At 43.8% G+C, this 14,675-nt stretch overlaps 2 protein-coding genes across 7 annotated transcripts in view; one reads left to right on the forward strand and one right to left on the reverse strand.

The window, feature by feature from the left end:
- The window catches only part of FAM219A (family with sequence similarity 219 member A), an 87,595-nt gene extending 85,262 nt beyond the window's left edge, over positions 1-2,333 (reverse strand). For 2 of the 3 annotated variants that reach the window (XM_061477250.1, XM_061477249.1), the window contains exon 1: positions 2,082-2,333. In XM_061477250.1, coding sequence (XP_061333234.1) covers positions 2,082-2,141 — 60 coding nt within the window. In that variant the 5' untranslated portion in view covers positions 2,142-2,333. The remainder of the gene's footprint in view (positions 1-2,081) is intronic. The other variant, XM_061477251.1, reaches the window with a different exon arrangement.
- Positions 2,334-2,534: 201 nt separating this feature from the next.
- The window catches only part of DNAI1 (dynein axonemal intermediate chain 1), a 153,879-nt gene continuing 141,738 nt past the window's right edge, over positions 2,535-14,675 (forward strand). For all 4 annotated transcript variants that reach the window (XM_061477139.1, XM_061477141.1, XM_061477142.1 and 1 more), the window contains exons 1-2: positions 2,535-2,662; positions 13,871-13,939. In XM_061477139.1, coding sequence (XP_061333123.1) covers positions 2,630-2,662; positions 13,871-13,939 — 102 coding nt within the window. In that variant the 5' untranslated portion in view covers positions 2,535-2,629. The remainder of the gene's footprint in view (positions 2,663-13,870; positions 13,940-14,675) is intronic.

The following is a 14,675-nucleotide window of genomic DNA, read 5'->3' on the forward strand; positions in this document are numbered from 1 at the left end:
TTTTAGACAGATCTCTGGCAGACTGAAGGTGCACAAGATGTTGGGAGTGAACACAAACAGGACAACTGACCTCAACTGAACCAAGGGATATCCCATACCAAATGGAGTCATGCTCAGCATACAGAGGTGGGGAAGGAAGAAGGAAGCAGGGATGTTCAGAGTGATCTGTTGTCTCTGCTTGATAAAAACTCAGACAAGTAGCACATGCAACAAGCCTGTATCAGCTTGAACGGACAGTTTTCTTTCCCACCACAAAGGTGGGAAAAGATCCAAACAACAACAAAAATGAAACTAAAATGCATGTTCACAATTTGTCAACACTCGCACCATTGAAAGGGCTTTTTTCTTGCCACTAAGGGGTAATTTGAGTTTGTAGACCTTCACAGGGTCCTTCTGTTCATGAGACAATTACAGTGTTCTCAACTTTTTACAAACACCAGCTGCAACAAGAAACCAAGGATTGATAGATAACTCTAATGTACAGTTTGATATACTGGAAATCTCAGTAGCGTCTTCAGTGGTAACATAAACCTGCCAATAACCTACCCTCACCTGCTGTCAAATGGATCCATGCAAGTATTTCATTAAAGTTCTTTCCACCTCTTCAAACATTTCATATTCCCATCTCACACAATCAGAGGCTGAGATGGAATGTGCTTACTCCAGGTGCCAAAGAGAATCAGCAACTTGAGTGAGTCAGCCCATTATCCAGCTTTCAGTTTAATGCCAAGGTGAACTGTATTTCAACAGGTCCCAGGTTATACGTAATAATACAACAAGCAGAGAGCGAGGCAGACTGGAATAAGGGCAAAGGAACCCACCAGTACCTCTCTCAGATGGGAAACAGAAGTGGAAACATTCAGATGTTCTGTGGCATGCAGCTGGGGCACAACATCATACAAAGGCAAGCCTGTAGCATCAAAGCAAAGCAGCTACGTGCTCATAAGAAGTCTTTCGAGTGCTTAGTCTAGCATCTCCTATGGCTGCCAGCCAGCTGGCCTTCCTTCATAACTGTCATTTCAAAAGCTACCAAAAGCCCAGGGCCACTCTACCTGCCCATTTACACAGCTGTGAAGCCCCACAAGCCGTATACTTCCTTTGCTGCAAACATTCCCCAGGGTCCCATGTAGTAGGGTAACCATCATGTCAACCTCTTCAGAGCTCATTAACTGAATATAATTGCATCTATGAAGTGAAAAAACATCCTGATATGAAGAACACACGCCCTGGCAAAGGGAAGGAGGGGGAAGGAGCGGAAATCAAGCACTCACAGTTTGGGGGGTGTTTTTTAATGTAAATTATTTTGTCAGCAAAACGGATTTCCAGAGCTGTTTCTTTGTAAAACACCTGGACTTTTCACACGACGAGCATCCAACAGCAGCTCCGTACTGAGAGCAGCGGCTGTAAAATCAGCCATGGGGAAGGTCCTCCAGCCTCGCACCGCACTTATTTCACACCCAACCCGGGAGGCTAATCCAGTCCCTGGGGATCACCGCGCCTCGCAGCTCCCAGACCGCGCTGCGCGCAACCACCACCTAATTTTCACCCCAGATCTCACGTATCTTGTGAGACCCAACTAAAACCCCGCAGTCCCCAGCGCACCCGGCTGCTCTGGCAGCCCGCCCTTCGCTGGGGAGCCCGGCTAAGGCGGCGGCGAACACCCGCCCCATCGCCAGCCAGGCCGGGATGATGCTCGGGAGAGGCGACGGCTGCACGGAGGCAGGAGCGCAGCTGCTGCCACCCTCCCCGCAGGCGGGTTCTGCCGTAGCTACCGGCGGCGCCGAGGGGATAGGACGATCGAGGCGGACGGGCAGCCGTGCCTACGGTGACCGCGGGATGACACAGCAGCAGCCGCCGCTGGGCACAGCCCCGGGGCCCGGCGGGGATGGCGGCGGCGCTGAGGGGACGGCCGTTACATAACGGTCGCGGCCCGCAGACCCGACCCCAGCACTGACACCGGTTCCCCCCCTTCCTCTTCCTCCTGGCACTGCTGCTCCCGCTCCGTCCCCGGACACCGCGATGAGACAGCGGCGGCGGCTCCCGGGGACATCGCGGCCCCGCCCGCCCCTCCCTCCCCTCACCAGCGGCTGCATCTCGGCGCGCACGGCGGGCACCTGGAACCGGTCTATCTCCTCCATCATGGTGGCGGCGGGGCTGGGGCGCGGCACGGGCGGACTGAAGGCGGGCGGACGGGAGAGCGCAGGGAGGCTCCTCACGCGCCGAAGGACGACACCGACAATACCGCCACCAGCCGCGATCACTGCCTCAACGCCGCCGCCGCCGTGACTCAGCCGCGCCGCTTCCGGGTCCGGCCTCCACAGCCCCACCCCTTATCTGCATATTCATGAAGGGAGGGAGGGGCGTGGCCACTGTCAGCACCCCAGGAGCCCGGATGCTGGGTTCCCCGCTGCCCCCCCCCGCCCGGCCGGCCGGGACGTACCATTCCCCACCTCGGGGGGAGGTAGCGAGGGCACTTGGGGTGAAGGGAGGGGAGGGGAGGGGGAGAAATAGCTGTGGCCAGCGGCTTTCCGCACGCCGCTTCCGGTACGTTGCCATAGTTACAGCTGTCAACTTCCGTCCAGCTGCGGTGAGAAGCGGCCGGTGTCGGGGAGCCGCCGGGGCAGTCGCGATGCCAGGCAAGGCGGCCGACAAGCACCGGCAGGTAAGGGCTCGTCCCGTGTCGGCATCGCAGTAGGGCGGTGGCGGTGTGAGGTCACCGCCGCCGTGACGTCGTCCCACCCCGAATGGCGTCACGGCAGTGCCTCGTGCAGCGGGAGGTAGCGGTTCACACGAGGGAACGGCGCTCCGCTCCGCACCGCCTTCTGTAGCCCTGCCGCCCTCAGTCCCTGCTCTGGCGGGGTGCCACAGCGTGAGGGTGACATGACGGTTCCCAGAGCTACCGTATGTTATGCCATCATGTGTAGCCCAGCTTGTTCCCCCCCCTACACCCAGAGTGCCCTGCAGACCTGTAATCCCACAGGGCTGGGTGAGGCACCAGGGCTTGGAACTGCTTACTGCGTGGTTACACGATGTGGCATCACTGTCCCAGCACTGAGGTGCGTCATCACCCTGGTAGGACACCTGTGTGTTCTGTATCGATTCGTAGACTCAAAGAATCAACAAGGTTTGGAAAGATCATCAAGCCCAACTGTTACCCCAGCACTGCCAGTTCACCGTTAAACCATGTCACTGAGGGCCTCATCTACACTGCTTGTGAACACTTCCAGGGATGGTGATTCCACCACTGCCCTGGGCAGCCTGTTCTAATGCTTGAGCACCCTCCTGGTAAAGATTTTTTTCTTAATATCCAGTCTAAACTGGGTATTATTGTACACACCAGGCAAACAAGCATGTCCCAAAGCTGCAGCACCCCACACTCTGTCACTGCTATAGCAACCCTACATAGTCTTCAGATCATTGTCATGCTGTTTCATCACTGTTACAGCATATGATGCTTCCCTTCATGGCAGGTTTTAATGCACTTAAGGTGTCCCCAGTCTGCCAGAGAATCTTTGAGGGACACTGAGCAGACAGGTTGAAATCCTGTTTTTAAAAACTTCCGTAAAAATTCTTTTAATTACACCTAGCTGTAAGTTTTGTCACTTTCCTTTAGTTTTACTATTTGGTCTTTGCTCAGTTCAGACAATAAAGTGAGGCTGTGTCCTAACCTTTGTGGCTGTAACCCTACTCTGGGAGTAGTGGTGTGGGATGTATTCCGTGAGACCTCACTGTCTGCCTTCAGGCTCTGCATGGGTATGTCTGTGTGGATGCCTGTACAGGATGAACAGCCCAGTCAGATTTATTTCTGGATCTCATCTACTAGATTTGCAAAGTGTTTGATTTAAAAGCAGAAGATGACCTGGCTGATAAAACCCTTTTCATATCCCACAGACTGTGTTACATCAACAAAGGCATCACCAGCAGAGACAAAGATGTCATTATCCCACTCTACTCAGCGCTTGTCAGGCCGCACCCAGAATACCGTGCTTAATTGAGGTCCCTGTTAAACAAGATAGATGTGGTCAGGCTGGAGTGGGTCCAGAGAAAAGCCACAGATGATCAAAGGACTGGGAAGCCATAGGAGGAAAGGCTGAGAGAACAGGGTTTGTTCAGCCTAGAGAAAGATGGCTTAGGGCAGAATTTTCCACCAGGTTCCAGTATTTAGAGTGTGGCTACAGAGAAGATGGAGACTCCCTTTTTGCAGGGAATCAGATAGAAAGCATAAGGGGTCATGGGCAAAAGTTTTCCTGGGGAGATTCTAATTGGACAAAAGAGGAAACTTTTTTCCCAATGAGAACAACCAGATATTGCAATAATCTCCCTAGGGAACTGGTGGATTCCCCAACACAGGACACTTACAAGGTTTGGCTGGGCAGGGTGCTGGGACATTAGTCTAGCTCATGCTTTGCCTCGAAAGGTTGGACCAGATGAGGTCCCTTCCAGTCTGGTATTCTGTGATTCATAAATGGTTTAGGTCAATCTGAAAATATTTGATCTTTGGGGTGGGGAGAAGAGCATTAGCAGTAGTGGCCCACAGTGACTGAGAACAAGCAGCCTCCTTCCTTGGTCCAGAACATGTGCCAGAAAGCCGTAACTAATCAAAGAAAGCAGAAAAAAAGAGGGACCAACGTGATGGTCTAGAGCTGTGAGATGGTATCTGAGATTCCTGGACAACCCCCAGTGATCTGCAAGAGGATCTGCACAACAGGAGCTCTTTCAAAGAGAGAACAACAACCCTTGCTGATCATCTGATCCCCTTCCAGTTACACAAGCATGTTTCATCTTGTTGGTCTATCCATGCTGCAGCTGTATAGACCATACAGACCCATGCAACTTCTGAAACTTGAGCTAATAAAACTCAGTAATGTGAGCTGGCTTTGTAGAGCCTGAGGACATCTTCTTGCTCCTGCAACCAAGGGTTGGAGCCCAAAATCCAGAAGTACTGAAATAGTTCCTCATGGCCTCTGAGGTCTCTGAGAGCCACCTGGGTGTTTCTGCAGCTGTAGTAGGAGGGCTTGTGGGCTTTAGAGCAGGCAAGAAGAAAAGAGGGGATCACTGTGACATTCCTAATTTTGTACTAAGAGGTAGAGATTTAGTAATTTTCATGTTACAAAGGGCTTTATAAAGTTTGCAAATGGCACAAATTCAGAACCATAAACCAGATCCACTCCTAGATTATGATGTTTATGCTAAAATTGTAAAACTCAATAATGATGACGCAAGCTAAACATGAGATGAAATGCTTGCTCTGAATTTCAGTTTCTTTTATTTTTAGATTTCCACATAAATATTTTCAATCATTTTTGGTAGCCATTATCTCAAATATTCTGGAACAGAGAGGCTTTGATTCACAAGTTATTTGAAAAACTTAATTAATGTGCTATGAAGGCATTAATTTTATTTTAAACATCTTGGAACATTATATGAAATTCTTAAGATTTTTGGCTTTTCACATAACTTTCATTACAGTAACTTAAAAATAATTTTAACTTCTCCTGTACTGCCTTTCCTATATTTGCCTTGAGCTTGTTAAGGCTGAGGCTGTTTCATGTCCTTTTATCTATCAGAATATTCTTGCAGTGGATGAATTCTGTAGTTGACTAGCTGGCTCTGGAGTCCGTAGACTTTTGCTTTGTTTTCCCTAAGTCAAAATATAGCCCACATCTCAGTGGCTTTGGGAGTTCAGGATGTAGACGGCAGTGCCTTTGCACTTCTTACTACCCACTCAGGGCCTGATGATTGGAATTTACTGAGCCATAATGGCCACTATAAAGTTAATTGGTAAGTTAGGGTATAGATCCCAGTTTTTGACAAGAAAATCTCTGAAAATAAGTAAGCTCCTACACTTCTCCCTCATATGCATACCTTCTGTGTGCCAGTGTTTGTAGTAAGGCTGGAAACAAGCCTGCTATTTGTTGCTGAGGCTGTTTTTTCTGCTAAGCATCATTTCCCTAGGCTTTCAATCCTTGTCCCTTTTGTTGCTAATGCTCCTCTACTACTGCTCTTTTCCACTGTCCTCTGTTTTTCATTCCTCTGTTTCTGTATATTGCTTTGTTCTGATTTGCCTCCTAGGTTTTTTCAATGCTGACTGCTTTCCCTTCGAAAATTTTCTTCTTGAGGTTGTACTCAAAGCTGAGATAGTTACCCAGGCACTATCAGGTCCTTCTCTTTTAGTGTCTGTCACTTCAGTCCCTCCTCTGCTTTCATGGTTGTGCATTCTTCAGGTGCTTTGTGATCAATTCTTTTTGTCGTCTTCTTTTCCCTTACAGGTGGTGGTTGCTTGCCCTTCTTCTGCACCTGTGTTGTATCTGCCTTCTTCTCTGACTCCAGTTTCTTGCTTTATTTCACTCTTTTTTTTGTTTTTATCTGGGCAACTTTAGCCTCCAGTTCAGTCTCCAGCCATCTGGATGTCTTTTTCTTTGAAAGAAATCTCCCATATTCCCAGGTGAAAATATGTAAAAGACCATCAGAGATAAAGGCTGTGGTCTTCCAGATTAATCTTTTGGCTTGATCTGAGCCTTGATTAAAAGCATCTTCAGGCTTTTGCATGTTTTTGTACATAAATAAGAATGCATTTGTATGCCTGGATCTTTGTGTTCCCAATGCAGCTTTGTAAATAGCTTTCTTATGCTCTGTTCTTCTATAACATCCTTCCTTTCAGGTCTGTAATGTGTTATGGACAATAACAGAGCTCCAGAGCATTTTGGAAAGATGTGGGATTTTGGAAAGGCATAAACCAGTAACCCTGCATCAGACAGAAGGGAATGGAAGAATTAGATTCTCAGCTTTCCTGACATGACTAGGACAAGAAGGACACTGAGAAGTGCAGTATGCTTTTAAAACACTGACCTTTGTGGCATATGCATGGAAATACAGAAAGATGTTGATAGGGCCGGGATTAGCACCTAACCTGGTGTCAGGCCCACATGTAGTCCTGGGTAGTGAGAGAAAGGGGCCAATGCTCCCAAGATTATTTTAAACATAGGTATCAGGTGTGCTGTTGAAATACAGATTTCCCTGTCTTTGCTTTATGGCTTTTTTTTGAGCTGTGGGAAGCACTCTGTGCTGCTGTGTACCTCTATAGCTGAACCCCCACCAAGCAGAAGCAAGATTGCTTATGGTTTCTTAACTGACATTGCATACACTTCTTCACATTTACTGTGTGCAAAACGAGACTGGCTGGTCTTACCACTTAGGGTCAAATCCTCTGTCAGCAACGGATCACTTATGCAGTGTTAAGAAAGCATCTGAATTTTGACAGCAGATGTTAAAACACTTGCAGTCTTGCACCCAGTGACCTGTCAGCAGCTCCTTTGCCGTTCAGCAAGATGTCAAAGAGAATCAGAGACCCTCTCTCCGAACACAGTCAACAAGTAGACACATTTTACTTTTTTTTGCCAGCCAAGGCTTTTAAGGTGCTTACTGGCTCTTAAGCATGCATTAAACTGCCCACAGAATATAAAATAAACAGTTTAGTGTTTCTCAGAAAACAGATTATAAGATGTATTGGCAAATAGCTCTTCAGTTGGCATCCCTAGTGTGTGTAAATGGATGTCTACTGCAGGGCTAGCTGGAAGTCACTTTGTTTCCTTTGGCTTTGTTTCCATTTATGTGCTTATTTGCTCCTTGTGTCTTGTGGTGGTTTGGTATGTAGTTTGCTAATAATCAAAACAAGAATAAAAAGCTAGCAGGAATTTATTAAATGGTTTTACAGAAACATCAGGCTTAGCTCTTAATGTCTCTCCCTCTTCACTTTAGAATCCTTCAAGCAGCTGTGTTCTTTTCATACTACATGCTAACCTCTATGCTTCAGAAGTTGGAATGAAAATGTCTTTTCTCAGAAAGATGAAATAAATTTAGCAAGAGTGTTCTGTGATTGTTCAGCCTTGTAGTCTGATTGTCTTATGCTGATGGCGAGCATGGGAAGCAGAAAGGCTGCAGGAATGTCTCTTAAATGGTCCTAAAAAATATAGTTTGGGTTTGTCATTGCCCTGATGAGTGTTTCATTACTTTGTAATTGATTTTCAGCCCTTGGAAAATTTGGTTAATAGGAACTGACAGTTGAGCTTTGCAGACTAATCAACCTTCATCATCCCTGCCTCCTGAATTTCCTGGTATTTTGGGTTGGGTCTGCAAATCCAGATCTATTCAGCCCAGCTGATGCTTTAAGCGTTGTTTAGTTTCACTTCACCTTACTCAGTGAGTTACTGTATAGTGGTGTGTCTGGGTCCTCACTATAATGAAAAGCTGCAAGAGCTAGTTTGGAAGGGGCAATTTAATCTGACAGTATAGGAGAAGGATGCACCACCCAGCAAAGGCTGTAGTGAAGAACTTACCCTGGATGGCAGGACTACACATGTGGTAGCTTCATTGCATCTCCTACTTGATTTGTCATTGGATCTGAAAGTGCGGGATGGATACATTTTTCCCTGAAGGATTTCTATGGTCACAAAATCAGGATTCAACCCAGTTCTTGAATGAACACTTGCTCTTGAGAGTAAATCTCTGTTTGGTAGGACACTAAGATGATTTATTTGCCATCAGCATTGCCAGTGACAAATTAGGGGTTTTGTACAGTGAAGGATGAAATAGTTGAAAAACTGGGCCATAGAAAATAGCTGTTAAAAAAGAATCATACATGATTGTTCCAGGATATAGAAAAGCTTCAGAGCTTTTGCTATTCAGTCAAAAAGTCAGGTACTGATAGTCTTTGTCTACTTTGTACAAATTCAGTTAATGAGTCTCAGAACAGCAATTTGTGGCTGTCACATTGCCAACAAAAAGAGAGTAGTAATCATTGTGGATAGAGGGAGCAAGGACAAGATTAGAATGAATGGTTGGGTGTGATTGTTTTCCTCATTGCAGGACAAGCTGAACTCAAATTGCTAGGGTCTTGAGAGCAAAACTTCCACTAGCCATCACATCTCTTAGATGCTTTCCATCCTATTACATGTTTCTGTGTTTAGAAACAAGATAGCTTTTAGGAAATGCCAGCCTGGAGAGCTTTTTTCTTTTACAGCTATGTCCTTTGGAAAGTAGCCAATAGTTTCTTCTTATTTTATTTTCCTGGTTTGTAACTTAAATAATAAATAATTAGAGGAATTTCATTTGGAGACAACCCAAGTATCCAACCTAAAAATATAATTAGAAATGCTTGTTGGATAGTTTAGCAGTAGGAAAGCTTCCTGCTGAAGGACTTCATTTTGCAGCTATTTGCACCTCTTGATGGTTTACCTGTGTGAAAGAGGGCTGTGGCAAGGGGAAAGAAAATTAAATGCATTTAAAGCATCAATTTTCAGCTGTTTCCTCTCTTAATCTGTATCATCCTGTTGGATTACTGTATCTTTGCTATATTAAATAGTCAATTTGTCTTGTAGCGTAGTCGATGTCTGTCCCAGTTTCTAGCTGCTGCAATCATAAACACATCCTGGAAGAAAGGTCCAGAAAAGAAGTCAACTTAGTTTTCTGTATCCTTAATTTAAATATTGTGACTGTTATGGAAAAAATGATAATCTGTTAATTTATTCAGTACAAGATGCTCATCAGGGTAAATCATGTTTAGCATGCATAAATTCTTACTCTGGAATTTTTTGCGGGAGCAGTGGAACACCGACCAGGATGGTCAAAGTTATGATGATGACCTGGAGGTGAGAAATGCCTTATAGCTCCTTAATGCCTCCTACCCATTCCTTAGTTCCCTAGCAACAATGTCACTTTTTTCCTAATATAAATCTTTCATAATTATTCACACTCCTCCTCTTGTTAATTATTATTAAAGGCAGGGATAATAGCACCATTTATTAGAAAGATTTAGGAAGACTGTTAATTTTTTTCTGTAGGAAAATCATCCTCAGTTTATATGGAATTCACTAAAATGTTAGTGTTTGGCTTGTGATTGAAATGTTCTTTGCTGGGTGTCTGATTTAGGCTATGCATTAAAAAAAAAGAAAAGATTCTAGATGCTGAACAACATTCACCAAAGCACTAGTAGCAACATATTGTCTGAACTCTGTCCATGTTTGTAAGCCTGGGGGAACTTAAATGAGGAAGGGAACTTACACAAAACAAAGTGTATGGTTATGGAATTAAGCTGTGTACCATGCCTGTCCCTGATGGGATGAATTGAAGGTTGCCCAAGCAACCTTAATTCTCACATTTTCTAACTTCTGAAATGCTTCTCTTTCAGATGCTGATAATAGTCTGTTAACTTTTTTTTTTCCTGTAGCTAACAACAGCAAAAATGTGCTTGAATTTTAGAGATGTGTATGAAGGCTGGTGGTTGTGAGTATCTTGCTAGTGAATATACAATCCTTATGTTAATTCACAGTTATCCTTTATTGTTTATTTGTATTGCGGGTGCATTTGTGACCTCCTCCCTGTTGTACAAACACTGCGCGTTGTGGAACAAAGAAAAGGCTTTTAGAGCAAAAGGTTTGCATCTTAAATAGTAACTTACGGATACATTAAAAAGAAGAATAAGGAAGCAATGGCTGTCATTCTGAGCTGTGGTGGAAGTTCATCAACTATCTGGGTGCTGTTGAGTACTCTTTACAGCAGATGTGGCAGAGAAGTTTTAATGAAAGGTGTGAAGGAGGACAGTGTGCAGGCTTTGGGGAAAGGTTTACAGGGAGAAGGAGCTTACAAAAGAGATAGCAAAAGGACAAAGCACAGGCGCACCAATAAAAAGGAATGTCAGGATTGCCCTTTTCAGCAAGTGGAACAGCAGTAGACTTTGTGCTGTTACCTGAGTTAGGAGGCTATGTAAAACACTTTATATTTTTGGCTGACACATAGAATCACAGAATAGTTAGGGTTGGAAAGGACCTTAAGATCATCCACTTCCAACCTCCCTGCCATGGGCAGGGACACCTCACACTAAACCATCTCACCCAAGGCTCTGTCCAACCTGGCCTTGAACACTGCCAGGGATGGAGCATTCACAACCTCCCTGGGCAACCCATTCCAGTGCCTCACCACCCTTACAGTAAAGAATTTCTTCCTTATATCCAATCTAAACTTCCCCTGTTTAAGTTTGAACATGTTACCGCTTGTCCTATCACTGCAGTCCCTAATGAAGAGTCCCTCCCCAGCATAATGTTTGGTCCCTGTTTTGCTCCCTGTAATAATTTTAGAGATCTAGTCATGATGAGTGTTGTCTAGTGATAATATTGCCAGAATACTAGGATCTCACCTCTTCATGTTTGTGTCACCTTCCAGCTGGATTCCAACAGTTCTAGACCCACTTGGAGTTTATTTTATGTTAGCTAACACAGTTCCACACATTTCATCATTGGTATGGCATGTAGTAGTATGCTAGATGCTATTGTTTTGTTTTCTTTGTTACCCCTAAACCCAATTTTCTTCAGTTCCTCCCTCTGCAAATCTACATTTCTCTAACCGGCCAGTGATAAGATGCTTACACTTGTGGGGTCTCCCTGTGTCAAGCCTGTGCCCCATCACTTATCATCACCTGCCTGTACTCCTCTATGCCACACCATGGGTCTCCTCAGGGTCTCCCAGTCATATCAGGACTGTATTATATCATTAAGTTACAGTCTTAAAACCATGAAGGTACTGTATGAGGACAAAAGAAATAAAGCAAATTAGCCATAGGCCTCTGGTTGATTAGAAAAATTGCTCACGTTGTGTTCTACAAACAGTACAGTGCAGGGAGCAGGGCAGGGTTTGTGCTGTCTCCTTCCAGTGCACTCTAGCTTTTCTTCAGTGCCATTTTTGTGTTTTAATACTGTTGCATATATGTATTCACAGGTGGCTTTTCGGATTATGTTAATTGAAATCTATGCAACTGCCAAACCAAATTACCCTCAGATTGCCTTGTCGATGCCTTTGCTGCAGGATAAATGCTTTTATAGACTCATTTACAAAGGGCAGTAGTGAGTAGGCTTTGTTTCATGTTTAAAATCAAAAGTTTGATTTTGATTTGGATCTGAATAAAACTCTGCTCTGAAAATCTGTTGCTTAAATTGTGTTGCTTAAATCACCTCTGATTCACATGTAGCATGCTCTCTGTAGGATAGGATGCGCTGGGGACCCAGGACAGTTGTGTAATCCAGTAGTCTCAGCAGCGGTTGTGATGTAGGGACTCTTAGGCTCTCTGATCTGCTCTGCTACCAGCCCACTGCAGGATTATAAAGGAAATGTCATAACTCTTTATTTTTCCTACTTGAGTCATAATAATTTGTATTTCAAAGCAAGGCACATTTTCTAAGCATATAAATGTATCGGACTGTTCATTTTTCATCGGTTTTAATATGTATCTTCCAGAATAAAAGTAAATGCAGTTTTAGGTGACTTAGGTGGTACAAGGAGAAGTAGTACTGAAAGACACAGCCTCACATTTCTGCTGCTGTTTCTTCTTCTCTGAAAATTTTTCTTTTCTGAATTCTTATTGTCGTGTCTTAACAAGTAAAAGGACTTTAGAAAAAAGGCTTGGGGATCCTGGGTCGAAGTCATTATAGCTGCTTAATTGTTTAATGCGTAGGAAGCAGATGGTAGAAATGAATATTTAATTTTCCTAATGAAGGGGAACTATAAGAGGCATCTAGGAATCTCTGTAGAGACCATGCTCCTTAAGGTGTTCATAAGAAGTATGGAAAAGGGGATGAAAAATGGATAATATGATAAAGCTGGGATTGTGAGTAGAATAACTAGGAAAACCAGATGAAAACAGCAAGTGGCAGACTTGAAAAGCAAGCAGGGGTTCTTTGCATTTGCATGTAGCTGTACCATGGGAATCCTTGCTGTGGAAGCTGTGCATGCTAACAATGTGCATGGATTCCAAAAGGACTGAATAAATTTGTAGAGAAAAAGGTTCACTGGTATGAAATAAAAATGACAGCATTTCTGTTTTAAGTCCCTGTGGCAAGCTGAGGGGGTATCCTGGAGAAAGTTCCATAGATATCTGCTTTGAATACTGCTGGAGGGGGATACTTGGCTAGTTGGACTTTTGATCTGATCTGAAAGGCATACTCTAACATTCTTCTAAAGAAAATCAATAAACCCTTGGGAGCTTGCTCTTCCACACCTTCATTTTCCTTCCCTCTTCTCTAGTTTCCTTTCTTTCCTGTCACAAAGACAAAAACTTTTTCCAAGTACCTACTTCGGTGTTCCTATCCATCCCATCCAGTGTTTTTCTGGCATCCATCTTGAAACCTGTTCTTGCCCAGGTTTTGAATATTATCTCCTTTGTTTAATTTATCAGCTCTCCCTCCCTGTGCCATATGGGTTTTTGGTCTTGTCTGTCCTGCAGTGTCTTAAAAGGATCCTCTTCATTTCCTCTCTCACCTTCTGTGAAGTTTTCATAAAGCTTTGTCACTGGTGCCCTTCTGTTATTCCTTAAACTCTGTCAGGCTCCCTATAAACAACTATTTCTTTGTTTTCCTTGAAGCCTGTTATAGATGTTTTTTGGTGCTTGGGGAGGTTGGCAGTGGTTAACTTTCCAGCTGTTCATCAGTGTTTTCCGTGTTTTTTTTGCACTTGTGTATTTGTAGGTGTGGATCTGCTGTCTCCAGTCTCACCATGACATGCAGGCATTTGGAGAAAAGCAGCTTTTCTGTGTGTTTGAGCAAGGCACTAGAACGCTCTCTGTGTGTGACATTTAGGGGTATCACAGATAGACAGTAACAAGCAGAGAGCGTAGTGTTTCTTCATCCTGAAAACTGCCGTCTTGTATTGTTAAAGGGACAGCCTTTCAATTAAATTATTCATAGACAAAATACTGGAATGTTTGGCTTTTGAAACATACCATTGGAGCAAACATTATTAAACACATTAAAATTTTATTCTGCTTTGATTAAATTAGGAAGAAAAGGTGCTTTGAAGGTTTACATCTGGTATGTTGTCGCTTCAGGGCCAAGGTGGACCTTCAGGAGGAAGGGCAGGACTACCAAGGGTTTTGAGAGCGGCAGCTAAAAAACGGGTAAGATCCACAAATCCACAAGTCTCAAAAAGTGTTTTTTTCATTCTTTATCTGTGAGGTGAAAACTAGATGCAGTCCGAACAATGGCCTGTTTTATGGAATTGGTAACATTCCAATTGATTTAGCAATAAGGTTAGGAAGCTCTAGATTTCCACTGAGAAGGGAATTACACCAGCACTTTAGAATAAAAGTGGCAGCTAAAGCAAAAGTACAATGTAGGTAATTTGCAATATGAAAAGATTAAAATAAAATGTATGGGGTGTAAATTCCAAAATATCAGCTGGAGAGGGTGAGAAAACTGACTGCTTGATTTAGAAAAATCAAAACATATCCCATATTCACTTAATTAACATAGAAATGCAAACATTAAAAAAAAAGGTAGTAACTTTTTGATTACAATCCTTATTATAATGTTTTTACTTTTGAGCAAATAAATGCTTAAAATAGCTATATTTAATCTACCTTCCCCTTATTTTGCTGTATTGGCTTGGATGGAAGAACGACAGTTTACGTGTCTTTAAACAGACATGGTAATAAACAGCTTTTCACTTTCTTATAACAAATCACAGTCTTGTTAAACGTTCCTCTTTTGACCCTTTTCATTTACTTTTAAATGAAAATCATAAATAAAAACATTAAACCCACAACACTTTTTATGTGATTCACTGGGGAAAACAGCCACTGATCTAGTTGGCATCGAATTGTGAATGATAAATGTCCTACAAGCAGGTGGGGA

Source organism: Pezoporus flaviventris, unplaced genomic scaffold (assembly GCF_033815535.1).
Source record: "Pezoporus flaviventris isolate CSIRO_AGI_PZ_B2104156 unplaced genomic scaffold, CSIRO_AGI_Pfla_v1 ptg000100l, whole genome shotgun sequence".
Lineage (NCBI taxonomy): Eukaryota > Metazoa > Chordata > Aves > Psittaciformes > Psittacidae > Pezoporus > Pezoporus flaviventris.